At 38.3% G+C, this 16,892-nt stretch overlaps 1 protein-coding gene across 11 annotated transcripts in view; it reads right to left on the reverse strand.

Moving 5' to 3' along the window:
* PTK2 (protein tyrosine kinase 2) overlaps positions 1–16,892 on the reverse strand; it is a 189,215-nt gene that overhangs the window by 38,691 nt on the left and 133,632 nt on the right. For 3 of the 11 annotated variants that reach the window (XM_053952284.1, XM_053952463.1, XM_053951818.1), the window contains 7 exons: positions 16,843–16,873; positions 16,037–16,089; positions 7,489–7,572; positions 6,314–6,331; positions 2,589–2,645; positions 1,201–1,221; positions 58–155 (listed from right to left, as the gene is read on the reverse strand). In XM_053952284.1, coding sequence (XP_053808259.1) covers positions 58–155; positions 1,201–1,221; positions 2,589–2,645; positions 6,314–6,331; positions 7,489–7,572; positions 16,037–16,089; positions 16,843–16,873 — 362 coding nt within the window. The remainder of the gene's footprint in view (positions 1–57; positions 156–1,200; positions 1,222–2,588; positions 2,646–6,313; positions 6,332–7,488; positions 7,573–16,036; positions 16,090–16,842; positions 16,874–16,892) is intronic. The other 8 variants (XM_053952551.1, XM_053951892.1, XM_053952628.1 and 5 more) reach the window with 5 other exon arrangements.

Below are 16,892 nucleotides of genomic sequence, written 5' to 3' on the forward strand. Positions count from 1 at the left end.
TTTTTTTTTACCTAGCAAAGTTTTGTTGTTCATTTTTGCTTGAGAAGTGAGGCTTACCGGGCTCATGTAAACTCCTTGGTGCACATCTCCAAACTGTCCTTCCCCAATGCAGCGCCCCAGCTCAATCCTCTCCCTTTGAATTTCATAATCTCTGGCTACAAGAATATAACGCACTTGAAATATTAAGTTTCTGCTGAAGGGCAAGGAAATAATCCACAAGACACAAAACTCAAAGTAAGTCACTCAAATGTCTCACATATGAAAAACTAAGATTAACATTTGCTGCACACCAACCTATAGAGATGCTGCACACACACAGTGGAGACCTCTCAAACTTCTCAAAAGTTTCAACCAAAGCAACAGGAAAAGAACTGTGAGGTTGTTAAATGAATTACAATGCACTTATTTCAGTGCAATAAACGTAATTAAATCCTTTTAAATTACAGCTGGTGAAAGACAAAGCACACAAACAGTTTAAGGCAACACCAATGATGTTAAAGTCAGCACACATCCCTTTGGCTGTTTAAGAGGACTCCACCATGTGCAGTTTTAGATTTTGGAACCATCAAAAAAGCCCAGAGAACTTTTAAAGAGGTAACTGCAAGAAAAAAATACAGGAACAAGAGGATGGCAAATAAAGACAAAATGAAAGTGAATTTTTGAGTGCACTACACCTCTGCCAGTGTGTAACTGAATAAAATTGAGATGTTTGGTGGCCTTATGCAATTTTGTTAATGTCACAGTTTAACAGGCTGAGAATATTACTGATAAAAATGGCTCAGCACTTCAGCAAAACATGTAATCAATTGCAATTGAATGATTTCATTTGCAATTTAATTTCTAGCAGACACGGAAAAGTATTTCAGGAATAGCAGAAAAGCATGCACAGTATATGTTTTCACCTCTACTTATATAATTCAGAGAAAAAATTATAACCAACCAGCTTAGAACTTAATAACCTTGACTTTGACATCATTAACACTAAAGAAGTAATGTCATGTAGAGCTGGCTAACAAGGTGATAAATGCCTTTTTCATCTCTTATTTTAAGTAGTGCATTTTCCTCTTTAAAATCCCAAAGCTAACTGGTTTAACTATAAATAAATAATGTTTATTAAATGAAAGTGAATAGTAAGCTTTAAAATTCCACATCATTCCAAACTGCAAGCATACAGGGATGGGTAAAGGGGTCTCCTGTTACCTTCATCTATTCCATAGCTTTCTGCAGTGCAATTAAGAGAAAAATCAAATGCTTACTTAGAGCTTCTTAAAATCAAAACAGGACAAACATTTTTCAACATTAAAAAAAATATATATATTGATGCAATTTAAAGTTTACATTAGCAGAAGTCACAGGCCCATTCTTGTGATCTTTACTGACTCAGTCCTTTGGGAGCTGAACACTTGAGTCCCCTTCAATCCAGCAAAGCACTTAATGAATTTCCCTCCACAGCCCATCTCATGGGTTTTGCATTGAAGCCATATTCAAGTGTTCAGCACATCCAGGGCTGGGCCCACAAGTAATTACTTGCATGAGAATTTAAATAAAAGGTGTGGGGGGGGGAGGGGGAATAAATTATACAAAGTTAATCTGTTAACAAAAACAAAGGATATCATTTGATCCTGAAACTATGTTAATAGAGTATGTAGTCACTTAACTGCAAGACATTAAAAATGCTCAGTTTATTTCTGGAAAACATATATTCTTGCTTTTCAAATACTGATGTTCAAATACATATATATGTTTTGTAAAACATATATTCTTGCTTTTCAAAGGTTTTCCACAGCCGTGGAAACAATGCTGTGAACACTGAAGTGATCATGAAACATTCTGCCCAGTGGTGAGCTCAGAAATCTACACAAGTTCATGGTCCTTCAGCAGAATGTGGCTATTAAACCCCAGCTCAGCACCATCCTCCCCTCTCACACTGACCGAACCTGATGTTTTTGGCAGGATTCTGCACCAATGGATTGTCTGCTTCCAGAGAAATCCTTGGTTGCCCAAATGCAACTGGAATTTCCCAGATGCAGCTTTTAAAATCAGAATATTCGACTTTCATGTTCAATGAGTTGGCCTTGACAGTTTAGGACTGTATCATAATTCAAACAGGCTGTAACACAAAATCCTTGTGGTGGCTACAGCACCACTGTTTTTACTTCAAAGATGAAGACTCAGCAGAACTTTGAATTTCTATTTTTGTTCTTGGAGTCTTTCATCTTTAACAAAATTGCATGTGGTACAGTTGAGTGTTCCTTTCTCGTGGAACTGGAGAGCACCACATCTGTCACAGAGCAAGGTGAGATACAGTCAGACAGCAATCCACAGAGATGCCACATTGTTTGCTCTCATCACAGAGATCTTATCCAATCTTTAAGTGTTCCATTCAGCATCACAATCAAAAAAAAAAAAAAATCCACATTTTGAGACTAAAAAAAAAAAAAAAAAGAATTCCATTGTAAAATCTCAGATAGCAGGAAAGCAGAACATTTTCTTTGCACATTTATTAAATAAGGCTGAAACAGTTCAGTCCCTGCTAAACCAAGGAAGCTTATGGATAGGAAAGTTCCCAGATTAACCATGGCACTTACTTGAGGGCATTGTGTAAGTGTCTTCTTCATCTATAATCTCTGCATAGTCATCAGTCTCTGCAAAGGGAGGAATTGAAGAATTTCGGGAAAAGCAGATGAAAACAATTCTCCAGAACAACAACTCCAATGTACCACGGCTGGTATGTCCCAAGCCCCAAGCTCAGCATTGCTGGGTCACATTTAATACAGCATGACTAAAACTTGCTCATGCATAATTCATGATATGATAATGACCTCAGTGCCAACTGCATTACATCACATAGATGCACTCAACAAAGAAGAAAAGAAAGATTTGTTTGTATTCAAAAAAGTTCAAGTTTTGCAATTGGAACCCATCTAAACTGTTGATTTAAAATCTTTTTTAAAGTAAAGAATAAAAATTATGAATGAGTGAAATTGCTTTACCTTTAATAAAGTGTGAATAACAATTTGCTGTTTTTTATGTCAAACAGGCAGAAGACACCAATGATGTTCCAGGGCAGCTTCCCCCTACTGTCAGTGTGGCCAGCTGAGTTATTTACCACAGAATCTTCTAGAGCACAAAGACCTTTTTAAGCCACACTCTCTTCCACATTTTTCTTACAATTTTCCTTGTTTAGTGGAAATTCACCATTAGTTTTGCTGTCAAGACTCAAGATTTCATGGACAGGTTTTGGAAACAACTTCCCAAAATTTTCATAAAAATGACAGTGCACTTCCTCTGCTCAAAAATTGCAACTTTTACATCATCTATTCTCAAAGTGGTTTAAATGGTGTCAAGCCATATCAGAAAGTTCTTTCCTTTGCCCTAAAGAACTTCCAGAGTGTGCAGATCATTTCCTAAAGGTTAGAACAACTCCTCCAGGGGTTTTAAAGCCAGTCCACAATAGTGGGTTCATTTTCTACTTCAAGGCTCTCAAATTCTACTCACCAACTTTAAACACAAAGACAGGTTCTCAAAACTGAGTAATTTCCCAACTGCACAAACCCATTGTGCAGTTTTTGTGGTTGATTTCAGATCATCACACACTGGAAAGCCTCTGGAAGTCATGATTTCCTCCCTCTTTTCCCCCATCTGCCCTGGAGCACATGGATACATCCCTACAGCTCCCTGGCATCATTTCCAGAGCCATGGCTTGGACTGGGACAAAGCCACAGTGAGTGGGAAGAAGGATGGGATGGTCCCTCAGCTGAACCCAGCCCTGAAACCAGAGCAAGGCTCATCAATATTACACACACAGACAAGCAAGAGCTCAGTTTTCAGGCAAACTGAATATTCAACAATTAGGAAACTACAGGTTGCCTATAGTCTTTGAAGTTCAACACACTTCAGGGAGTAAGTGTAATTTTATGACTCTAGTTTCTTACTACTTAAATAAAATTAAAGCTGTTTTTTTCCTTTGAACTCCTGTAGGAATATGCCAGATAACAGCAGAATTGGGAAATTCCATGTAATTTTAAATTTTGCTAGGCAATTTCTATGTGGGACATAGCAAAACACAGTCACCTAATGAAAATGCAATAAATTATAAAGACAGTGCACAATTCTGAACAGGCAGAATACTCCAGAAGCACTTATCTCTTTCTTGGTACTTTATTTTCTTCCCTACATTATAAACTAATGTTTTTGTAAAAATAACCCTCAGTTTCATTAAAAAAAAAAGCTTTAAAAAAAATCCCCAACATGATGGAGACAAATCACTCTGTTTCCCTCCAATATTGTGATAGGATTTTGTTGAAGATATCAGGAAGTTCTTTATGTTAGAAAATGGACTGGATGAAAAATATTGTAAACATATCTAAGAAAAATTTTTGAAGTCTGGAAACCAAACTGATGCCACTTAAAAGACCCCAAACTTTTCACACTAGGTTACAGAATACTGCTGTAAGAAGTGATCAATGGCAGGGCTTATTCATCTCTCTATTTTAAATAAATGAGTTAATTCATACTAAAAGCACTCTCAGAACAGCACAGAGCACTTTACATGCTTTTGATACATTGCCCAAAACCATCATGAAACCAGAAGTCTTCATAATCAATCCAAATAAATTAAATGTATACAATTAACTACACAAATATTTCTTGCTCCACATTTAACACTCTGCAGAGGAATACATAAAAAAATAATTCCTATTTATGTCTGGCATTGTTTCTGGGAATTAAGAGAAAAATTCAGTCCAGGCATCAACAGTGATGGGCTTGAAGTGGTCTGGAACAAAGAGAACTGACCTCCTCACAGAGGAGCTTGGGCCCAGTATTAATCACAAATTGTTACCAAATCTGCCAGAACTGTGTCTGCTAAGAAATATTCCAGAACCTCCATAGAGCCTAAAGCAAATCTGAGCTGGGCAGGCTCTCCAGGCTGCTCCACAAAGGAGGATGTGTTACAGCACTCTCTAGAGCTGAACACATTCAGCAATTCCAGATGTCCTTGGTAAGTCTAGAAAAACTCAGATTTAATAAGAGAGCTCATCATGCTGCCCTCCTGCACTTTTTAAACCCAGCGCCATCGCTTGTTATGGTTCTTGGAGATGGCAAAATTAACAAGTTGCTTTCAGGAAAAGGTAGTGGTGGTCACATGCATGAATGAGCCAATCTGAGCTTTACTAAATCTGAATGCATTAATTAAATGTAGGGAGAAACACCCCAGGGTATTAAACCCATAATAGCTAATCTATGACCTTAGGCACATGTTTGAACTTCCCTTTTTCATATAATTTTTCCCATTTATAAGAGCTTGTAATTTATAAAAGAAGGTAAGTTCCAATAAAAAGCTAGGTAGGGGTAGTCTATGAAATATAATTTTTAAATTTATGACAGAAAAAATGTCCTTTTGATGTTTAAAAAAAGGAAGAAAATTGTGTGGTATTATCTTTAGCTTATATCTGAAGGAAAGGAGATGAAAAGTTAATACACCCCCCCTTCACATTTTACTGAAAGGAAGGTTGCAAGACGTGATCTCTATTTCCTCTTATCACCCTCGTTTGCATATTGCTTTTATGTCCTTTTAGTGCCTCCTACTTAGAAGAATAAAGGTACACACACTATCAGTAGCAGCAGTTTGATTCTTTCTCAACATCAGATGGAATCCTTTAGAAAAATAGTCAAAAATCTCTTTTAAAAAACCAAACTACAACTTCTTTTCAGAAGAAAAAAGACTTTTAAAGGCCGCAGAAGTTAAATATTTTGTAGTAAGTTTCAAAGTCTTTAAAAGAAAACCCCAAATATTAAAATCTATCTTTAAAATTATTAGTTTGAATAGCTGAAACCTGGTTAATATTCATGTATTCAATCTGCATTAATCTATCTTGTACAGCTTCTTTTAATGCAAGCAGCACTTTGATGCCTTTAAAGCATTACTGAGTAGACTCATTTCTCAGGTCTTACATCCACTGATCTCACCCACTGACCAAATTAATGATGATGCAACCATTTCAATCAAACTGGACACTTGCAAACCTCTAAACCTTCTCTGCATCATGCCACAAGCCTCATTGCAAACACATGCACCACCACATCCCTGTGTGTTTGAAATAGAATTTTTCCTTTTCCAATTCCAGTTTAGCAGAAAGCATTAGTTGCACAGCCTGTAAAGTACAGTATTTATCAGCTAATACCCAAAGCAGACCACTTTTTAACACTAAAAGCTGTATAAAATGTATTACTGAAATGTGCATTAAGTGGTATATGGAGATAAGAGTTGCATATTGCACGTTAGTAACACACAGACTAGAAAACATATTACCGTCCCCACTAATTTCATCTGCAGATCCAGGTGGCATGCAAGGAGAGAGAAAAAAGAGGGGGAGAGAGAGGGGACAGAGAAGGGGGAGGGGAAAATATACTATTAAATTCATGAGTAATCCAAAAGTATTCAGACTGTAGTTATCTTATATACCTGACTCAAGAGAAACCAGAAAAGCAGCAGAATTTAAGACTTCTCACCTAAAACCCAAGGGACAGAGATATGCTCTAAGAAGCTTTTATGATGAAACAGAGTTAATGACTTTCAGACACAAAGGTACACAAAAATTAAATTTGGAACTGGAATTAGTTCTTTTAATGCATTGTTAAAAATAGTCAATTTCTGGGTTTATTCAATACTTTAAAGCAGTTCTCCTACAGCCAGATGAGTCAGCTCAACTTGACTCTGCACATACACTGAGGACTTTGGATAAGCAGAGTTGGTGTTGACCCTTCCAGAAGGAATGCACTCCTGAGCTATCACCAAGACATGAGTGAGAAATGGAACCATCTAAGTTTTAATGACACAGAGCATTGTGCACTTGTACAAGGCTGAAATTTAAACGAATGGCAAAGAGAGCAACTCTACAGGAAAGATTTCAAACAAACACCAGATTCCACGTGTACTGCAGCAGCCCTACTGCACCAAACCCCACAGCACAAGCTAAGGCAAATATTTTAGACAATTTTTATAGATAACAGGAAATTCTTCTCACCCCTAATAAAGCCAAACTGGTCTAGATCAGTGCTGGACCAGTATGCAGCCAAAAGCATCGCTGTAGTCCGTGTTTAATTCAAAGTGATCTCAGCTGATGCTTATTGTTGCTATTCTGTTTCATCTATAAGCATGCTGTATCAGGGGTCCAAGAATGAAGTCAAAATATATTTACAAAAAAAAAAAAGATGGCAGACAAGGGCTGCATGACTGTATAAGTAAGATAATTTAGTATGTTTGTCATTGTAGCATATGATGCTAGAAAACACATTCCCCATAAAAATGGGGACCAGCAAGCCGGTGATGCTGCACGAAAATCCAATTCAACAGCAGGAAAACATAATGAAATTATTCTTGGAACTCTGTTTACCTGAGGCTAAAGTAGTTTACAAACAGTAACTGAGTTAGTATATTCAGCTTTTGGGTTAATAAGGCAGCCTAGACAAAGAGCAGAGCAGTACCCTTGGGCGGCGACTCATGGGCACAGAAGACGAAAGGCAGAAAGCGTCTAGCTTTCTTTACTTTATGCTGACAGTGATTGACTCCTTTACAAAGAGGCAAGAAAAGGAAAGAGAAAAAAAAAGAAACAAATTATTTGGAAATAAAAGAAAAAAGACTGAAGAGAACATCTATAACGAACGAACATAAAAGTAAAGGTTTACATTAAAATTCTGTATACCCAAACAAAAATGCACATGTCTCTGAAACTCTAAAGCATTTTTGGTACTTTCCTTCAAATTCCTTTCTACAGTAATTCATATTTCAGTTTTTAGCAATAAGACTAGGACTCATTAAGAAGTCAGATTATGTCAGCTATGTACACCACTCATTAACAACAGAAAGAACATTTATCCCAGAGGTGCAACCTGCTTTTCCAAGTTTGCCATCTAAGTTCTGTCAGACTTTTGTGACAGCTATATTCCAGCTAAAGTGGCAGTCACCAGACTTAAACATGTATGTATTGACTCTCTGAACCCTTAAAACAACACAGAAGAAGTATTTCACACAGCAGGGTTACATAGAACAAGGGAAAACATCATTTCCCTGTCTCCTGAAATACAGCATTGATAAATTTTAGGATCTCAAATCTGCCACCAGAATCTTATTCCCAGTGCAGACCTGCCTTGCCAATGGATATTCCAGCTCTGCAAGGACCTCTGGGTGAACAGCCCATGGCACCCTCACTACCTCCTTTCCCAGTCACCCCACTGCATGTTTTAGCAAAGTGCTTATCAGGAGTGCTTATCAGGATGAGGGAAATTCTGGAGTAGGAAAAAATACAAAGACACACAAGGTGAGAAAGAAGGACTCAAGATGACACAGAGCACCTGAGGATATCTGCTCCTTTTATTTCTCTTGTTACCTGTTTGCTCCTCTCTGCTTTCCCCTTTTTCCTCTGCCCAAGGAAATATGAGAAGTGATTTAAAAAGCCAGTTATATAAAAAACCTGCATCCTGGGGCTGGTAGCTCTTCACAGCCAAAACTGAGGAGTGAGGTCCAGCCACCTGGATGTTACACAGGCTGGGGATGCAGTGTTAAAAGAGAAGCCCAGTGCCACAGCAGCAGCTACAGGGACAGTGAACCAGTCAGTGGTGGGAGGAGTGCAGGAATGGTAGAAAAGGAAAATTACATTTCAATAAAAGCAACTTCTACAACCGACAAAAACTACCATCATAAAAACTTCTGCATGACTGAGCAAACAGGAATCATTAATCTAGTGGGAAAATGCACATGTCAGAGAGAAAGACAGAACATTAATCAGATTCAATGCTAAAAACTAAAAGAGGTGCAAGGAGAGGGGAAAATTCTTGACTAAGTCAGTGTATCAGTATTTCCATTTGTCTTGGTTTAAGACAATTTAAAGGGGAAGACTCTGAGTTCTCCCCCTTGGTACTCCTAAGGGACTTCTCTTCCTGACATCACATGACAGACAATTTTCAGCACTGTCATTCTAGCACAAACCTCAGGTAACAGTCATGAAAAGCTTCAGACTCACTATGAAGGAAAAGGAAAAAATACTGCAGCTGGTTTAAACAACTACTGAAAAGGTGTTGACATGAGAATGAGGGAACCCAACACTCTGTACTGAAACAGAAGAACAGGTATAGAGTCACTGCAGGCAATGCAAGCCATCTAAAAGGGAAAAGATGCTTCAACTCCTGACCTGCCTGCTCAGGCTACAGAGCTAATTGAAGCCTGAAGTGCTGAAATGCTGCTCACCCTCCCACTGATAGGTGGGTGGCACAAGCTGCTGAAACCTGACCAAACCTATTTCAAATGAAGGACACATTGCAAAGGTAAAGGTGGTTTTAATTCATGTGCATGCCTTGGTGCCCTGTGATGGTCCAACTCTGCCCTTGCATTTCAAACTCTGCCTTTATGACTTGCTGTCTGAAGTTTGTTCTGCCACACTGCATGGAAGATGCTTTGTCTTAAAATTACCACAACTGCAAGTTTAGCTACAAAAGGAAGTTGATTCTAATTAATTGGTTTTAAATTTTAAAAAATAGAAGTTCTAACACTTTCCCAGGAGTCTAGAGAATACCATAACAAAATGAATAGAAGGATTTCTGATTCTGTAATTCTGTGATTTCCAGCACTCCACAGCAGCTTCCAGCCAGGATATCACTGGTGCTCAAGAATGCTGATGAAAACTACATGGGACTTCTTTATTTATTTAGTTCCTCTACGCAGTATTCACTAAAATTATTGTGAAAAAAAAAAGGCAAAAATAAGGAAAAAAATCATTTGCTGTGCAATAACTATGTTAGAAAGAAAGAGACCAGGCTTTTACTGCCCTTTTTTTACAGGGCAGTTACTACTGGAGCTCCTTGTATGGGCAGAGATCAAATACTGGAAGGCTGAGCCTGATAATATCCCATTCTATTTCATTGTACATTCTTGAACCAGTCTGAGGAAAAATCCTGAAACAAAAACCTGTAGAAAGGATAAACCTATTGATTTTTGAGCTTTTGAACTCAAATGAGCACTATGAGGTTGGCACATCAAATATGCTTCTACATAAACAACAAACCCTGAAACCTGCATGGAATATTCCTCCAGTCACACCACACTGTTACTGTTTGCACAGCAGAGGTGTCTGCTCAAATCCATTGAGAGGCTCACAAAGGAGGAGCACAGGAGAGTAAAAACTCCTTAACCAGCACCACAGGCTGATGGAATCAATGCAGGAACTTCCTGGACACTAATATGGAAGAAATCTCTTTCGACTGTCACCACAATTCATTCTGGTCTTTTTATGCATGAAAAGAAGCCTTTTAGTCAGTCAGGCTAAAATAGGAAAAGAATAACAGATATTCAACTGTGATGGGAATCTGAAACACTGCAATTTATTAGCATTAAGGGTATTTTCAACTGTATTATCTTATTAATCAGTGAAAAAGCTGGGTGAGTTAAGAAGCAACTCCCTCTTCCATGAACCTGGAGATTAATGACTTGCTCAAGGTTTATAAAATTCATCTGCAGTAAACTTTAAGCTTGAATGTCTCCCAGTGCTGTGACCATATGGCAGAGCTAAAGCTCTAACAAAGTCTTTATATTCCTCAAATTACTTAATAATTGCTTAATTTAAATTTATAACTATGTCATTTGTGGCCAGACTCTTAGTCTTTCTTTTCAGAAGTGAGCTGTGGAGTACAACAAAGCTGAGCTGTGACACAGTCCTAAGTGCTCAAGATACAATTTTTCATCGAAAAATTTACTTACACTTCTCAGCTTTGTCTTTTTGGGGCGTCTTGACAAAATGGACATTAAAAAACTGCCAATAATTTTTTAACCTCAAGCAAAGGCCACCTTTTTCCCCACCAACTAATTCTAAAGGAGCTAAGAAATACAAGTCCTGCACAAGAAACTCTTTCAGACCTGGGCACAGGGCAGACCTTCATGTGGAACACAGGAATAATGATACAGAGCCTGCACTGTGCTCTGCAAGCAGAAGTGATTCAATAAAATTGAATTTGTTTTTACATCCTGCTCACAGCTTTGCTGGTGATCAGCCTCAACCCAGAGCACACAGGTTCTTTCACAAGCCAACATCTCCTTCATTTAGAGCATTCTGAAGTGGTGTAACACTGACATCAGGGTTTTTTTTTCCCCTCTCCTGTTTGTTGTGTTTTCACATTTGGCTTCTACTCTATAGGAAACCTCTTGAAAGTCTCTTTTACTCACAAACTATACCATAGAGTTTTTTTTTTTCCTTCATGATAAAATCTCACTTAAATCAGGCTTACCTCCTTCAAAACAGGATCTTTTCCATTCAAACTGAAATTTCAGCTGAATGCCATGACTAAACTGGCAGCTCCCTCAAACAGGATCTGCTCCTAAGCAGCACCTTCGAGAAGAACTCCCATTTCACTGCCAGGATCAGGAGTTAATCACAGTGACTAAAGTCTAACAATGTTATGTTATAAATGTGTGATTTTGAAGCAGAACCTGGAAAGTTACTGAGAAGCCCCTTTCAGGATCCTAAAATCTTTCAGCTCCTCTATAGATATTTGCTCCAAGAGATCAAATCCCCCGTGGAGCATGTTACTGAATATATCTAAACCATGGGATAGAGAGGCAATGGCACAACCAGAATTATTAGAAACTCCTGCCATCATTTCATGATGCACTTAGAGCTGCATCCCTTTGAGTTTAAAATGCTGCTTGTGTTGCTGACAGCAGCTGCACCAGCTGGGGAACAGGATAGTAAACCACTTTCTCTTTAATATACTTATTTCCCTCTTAAAGGTTTGTGTCCTGGGGTTTGCTACTCAGGTGCCTTCAACACTTTGCTCTATCAGCTGAAACAGGGACTATATTTTCAGAGAACTTTTAATTGGCTTCACCAAATAAGCTCATACTAAAGCTGCAAAACCAGCACCTGCTTTAAAGCAAGACCAACCCTGTGGGACATCCTAAAATCCTCTTCAGACACATCCCTTGTGCTGGCTACTGCAGCTCATCTCTCCCTTCCTGTCATCTTCCCACTCACAGCTCCCTCCCCACAAAAACATCATTTTACAACAGTACCTGAATATCCAAATGCCAGGAGGAACTGCTTGGAATCACAGGAGCCTTTAGGTTGAAAAAGACCCTTAAGATCATCTAATCCAACCATTAACCCAGCACTGCCAAGAACCTGCCAAGACTTGTTCAGTCCTCTGCCTGTCCAGTGCTCACTGAAACACACGAGCCTGAAATGTCATATTCTGTGGCACTGCATGGAAAGCAGCATTTGAGCTAGAATTAAAAAAATTCATGAATTCTCCAGGGCAAAGGAGGCACAGTGATTAGCCAAGCGATGCAAAAGCATATTTATTCTTCCTAGTCATATTTACATAAGCAAGGAAGGGGCAGAAGAAACCAAAGAACTCTGTGTCAGGAGGAATTTATGTAAAAAGGGAGCAAGCAGCTACTGCTGTACTGACTTCATTTTATGAAAAACTTTTTGTAATACAGAATGGACCAGATAAGTTATTATTTTTGGAAATATGTGTATCTGGAAATACAAGATCACCTTACCAAGGCTAATGTTTGCTATTTAAAAACAAACTGCTGGCCAAAGTAAGTTCCTTTAGACTAGAGCAGAGCATTTTAATAAGGTGTCTCCAAGCCAAACAGTGAAAATATAGTCAATAAAATTAGAGTTAACTGGTGTGCTGCTTCTTACACATTTGATATACTATTTGCACAGAGCAAATAGTTTAGCCTTACCATTTCCTGAGTGTACACCCTTGGCTAAGTACAAAGAACTCTTTTTTTAATGCAGATGCAGAGTGAGAAGGAGGTAGAAGCTGCAATTCCCTGTTAGCTAAAACACTCAATGATTCTGGTGAATCACAGCAATTTCAGCCAAAACTTCAGATGACTACCAAAGAAATCTAAAATCCAACTAATTTGGTTTAGCTTATTTACTTATTATTTAGCTTATTTATTTATTTGGTTTAGCTTAAATTTAGTAATTTATAATCTTGCACATATACAAATGTGTTGAGGCATAAAATCACTATACTTTTTAAAAGGAGGGCAATCTGGCAGGCATCTTAGTTACACACAAAGACAGTGTCACTGCAAGGAACAGAGAATTTGTGGAATCAAGGTAGACAACACCAGAAGAAAGAGAAGCAGCAAGAGGCAAGAGGTGTGTGGTGAAACCTGGTTCACAGACACACAGATCCAGCAATTTGCTGCTTTGGATTTCTAAAACCAACTTCATCCCTCACTAGCTTGAAAAGACCTTTATTTAGAGGAAGAAAAAAAATCAAGAGGATTTACAAACTTTCTATCTTTGTGTGCTTTGGAATATTGAAGCACTTGGAAAAGACCAAGTTTTCACTTCACTAGACCAAAAATATTCCAAGGTATGTTTGCAAGTACTTAAAAAAGACAAGGTGTCTTTCTTTAACAGGTTCCTCTTTAAACCTGAAAAGCTTCAGACAAATACCTGAACTTTCAAACCACCAAATCATGTTTCACACTGTGTTTGCATATTGCTGGTTTATCCCAGTTTTGGTGGGGAATTCACCGTGAAACTCCCCTTTCAAACTAAGTGTGTTAATAATATAATTGTATCAGACTTCTTAAATTTTTTGCTGAATCTCTGTTTTAGATTTTTGCTATTTATCTTTAGTATTGGGAGAGGTCTAAACAAAGGGGAGCAGTGTCAGTGAAATCAAACAGCAGAGTTAATTTACAATTCAAGCCATCAAAGGTATGGAGCAGCTGCAGATGTCACTGAGCTACAAAAGCTCATCTTGTCTGAAACCTCTGGCTCTGAGGCACTGCAGTGTCAGCAGAGAAAAGTTCCTGTTGTGCACCCACAGCAGCACCCCCACAGCTGGCTCTGCCCTGGCTGCTGTCAGGCCCTGCTGAGCTGGGACTGGGCTGGGCTGAGCATCGTGTACAGCTGGTGCCTCCCTTGTCCCAGGGATGGATGAGTTCCATCTGACAACAGCAGTGACGCTTCTCCACATCCACATCAAGTATCACTTCATTTACAGCAAATCGATTCCTTGGGGGATTCAAGAGATTCTTACAGAAAGCAGCTCCTGAGAATAACCCCTGTCATGTGGGGTCACCTCAGCAATCTGCCTCTGCTTTAAATTTAATATGATGACATACTCAGTGCATTTCAACTAACTTTGGGGGAAAAACAACAACAACAAAAAAGTATTTATGTGTCATATTGTTACAAGAACAAACCCTTGAGACTGAATATTAAATGCAATGGCTTAAACCATTCTAGCATTATGTCAGCATTTCTAATGGTTTGTAACATAGTATAAAAACAAACATCAAGCACAATAATTTTATTGTGGAAAGATATAAAACATTCCTACAACACAAAAATAATACCTAATTAGTTTTTTTGGTAATGGCAAGAATGAGGATGATATTTGCTGGTTTAATTTTATTGCACTGCTCACAGGAGACAGCTTTGCAGTGTCCCTGACATTCACCTGAACAACCAGCTCACCTCCAGAACTGCTCTCATTTCCCTCTCATCAACCTTTATGTGATGCCCTCAATTCCAGAGCTGGGGGTAGTACAATTCACTTCCTACACTAATTTCAAAATGCTACTTTAAAAAAGAAGCGTTTGTGCTCTGAATCACCTAAGAACTTCAGCAGAAGATACCCAAATTTGCAGAGTCAGACTGACAGCAAGAAAAGATCATGAAGTCAGCATTTATTATTGGTTTTATTATTAAAAGTATTATTGGCATGCTCAGAAAAACTTAAGGAGTGAAAATTTGAGGCTGCAGACAGCCTTTTTTTGTCCTGAAGATTAGCCTTTTTGAGGGTGAGTGAAATAATTAAAAAAGCACAGAGCTAATCACTTCAGAAATTTCAACTTTTTTAACAGCTAAAATAAGCCATACAGGTAAGAATCAAAAGAAAACATGCTGACCATGCTTCATGCTTGTCTATCTGATCTAGCATGCTTGCTTGCCAGGCACTGAAGGAAGAAGAACTATTTGACTCTGCTCTTTGACTCTGAGAGGCCACAGTAACTGGTGAAGCTCTATTACCCCACTGCAGCTTTATCCTCATTTTAACTCAGATCCTCTCACCTGTTTTCTTGCAGTGTCTATTTGGGTTTCCTGTGCCAAGCAGTGAATCTCAAGTATCTTTTAGAAGTGGGTAAGGGTGGGGAAAGGAATCTGAGAAGTAGGAAATGAATTAAATGTCTACATATATTTCCTCCTTACTGTATGAAATATGTTGGGGTTTTGAGTATTTGCCACTAAGAGCTCACATAAATGTTAAAGTAGGGCTGAAGCCTCCCTCTAAGGGGAGGGAAATCCACTGAGTCACAGTATTGGTTCTTCAAGTTTGTGAATACCAGAAACCTATTGAAACAGATCATAATATAAATATATTTTTGCATTAAAATTCCCTTAATAAATATTATGTATACTGATTTAGAAATACATTTTCTACTAAGACACTCTTAAGAATCAATGCTTCAAAATTATTTAAGATTCTGTAACAGGAACATATTCTCTCTCAAGCATAAAAACTCCACGTTAACTTAGAGAATTCTTAGAAGCCTATAAAGAACAGAAACAACATATATTACCTCACATACCCATCCTTCAATTAACTTGTCATTTTCAATGGCAAAAATTAAATGCTTTTATCTAAACAGCTATAGAAAAACAGCTATTAAGTTTCTCCTTTCTGTAAAGCAATGATTAATATTTAATTGCCTATTTTCCCTTTTCAAAGCTGCTCCCTCACAATTAGCACATACTCAGGTAATTTCAGTTCTAGCCAACGACATTCTACTTCATCACAAAGTTAAGTGGAAATTCTGGCTTTGAAGTAACTGCACAGATGTGGCTGTTGCATAAAAGTTTCTCTTTAGCAACTTCTCTACGAAGGCAGCACAGCTCCAGTTCGGGGCAGTCAGCAGCCCTGGAGCAGCAGTGAGTGGAAAAGCTGCCTGCACCTCTGCCAGCTCCTGAAATAAACTCAGCTCCTGGCTTTGGATGCACCTTACCTGACACAGAGACTGTGTGAGACCTCACTCCTTGCTTCTCATTGTTGGCCAGCCTGGAAAACAGAAGTTGGAAGTGCTGAATGCTGGACATTCTTCACAGGCACTGGGAATTCATCCCAACAGGCACCTACTGTCATTAGCAGGGCTGAGCCACCTCCCCGGCCACAGGATGAGCAGGGGGGAGAAGTCAGAGAGGAATCTACCACTTCATCCTGTCTGGGGGAGTGAGAGTGGCTTTTAATCAGCACAATGAGGCACAGAAACCTGGTGAATTTGGAGGAAACCACAAAACCTAAACTGTGCACACTTGTAAGATCTGTGTAACCTGACTGTGCTTATACTTTCTGTGTGATCTGTGGGAAATGGAGTATGAATTGAGTCTCTGTCTGTAAAAAGACTTATGCTGTACTATTTTGAATTAATTTACATGTCAAACATAGAAAACCAATCGCATTTAAATGTAGTTATTTATAAATAAACAGTGCAAACTGTTTAGCATCACTCCTATAATTAAATTTACTGACGGATTCAAAAGAAACAGCCTGAACCTCAGTCAAGTCTTTTCCAAAACATCCTGTTTCTGTTATTGTCAAATATGATGGATGCATTATGCACTTTTGTTCTCTGATTTTCTTTCTGGTATCTTTGTAGTTTAATACTACTGTGAGCTTTTTATGCCCTACCTGCTATTTGTCCTGGAATCCAAAAGCAATAATAAAAATTATTGTTATAAAGAAGTTCTGAAAGCATCACTATTTTTCAAAACATTTTTTTTAATTTATGAGAAAAGAAAGCACAAAACTTACTTTGGTATGGATGGTAAAGCTCTTTCACCTTCTGTGTAAACAAGAAGAAA

This window comes from Vidua chalybeata, chromosome 1 (assembly GCF_026979565.1).
Source record: "Vidua chalybeata isolate OUT-0048 chromosome 1, bVidCha1 merged haplotype, whole genome shotgun sequence".
Classification (NCBI taxonomy): Eukaryota; Metazoa; Chordata; class Aves; order Passeriformes; family Viduidae; genus Vidua; species Vidua chalybeata.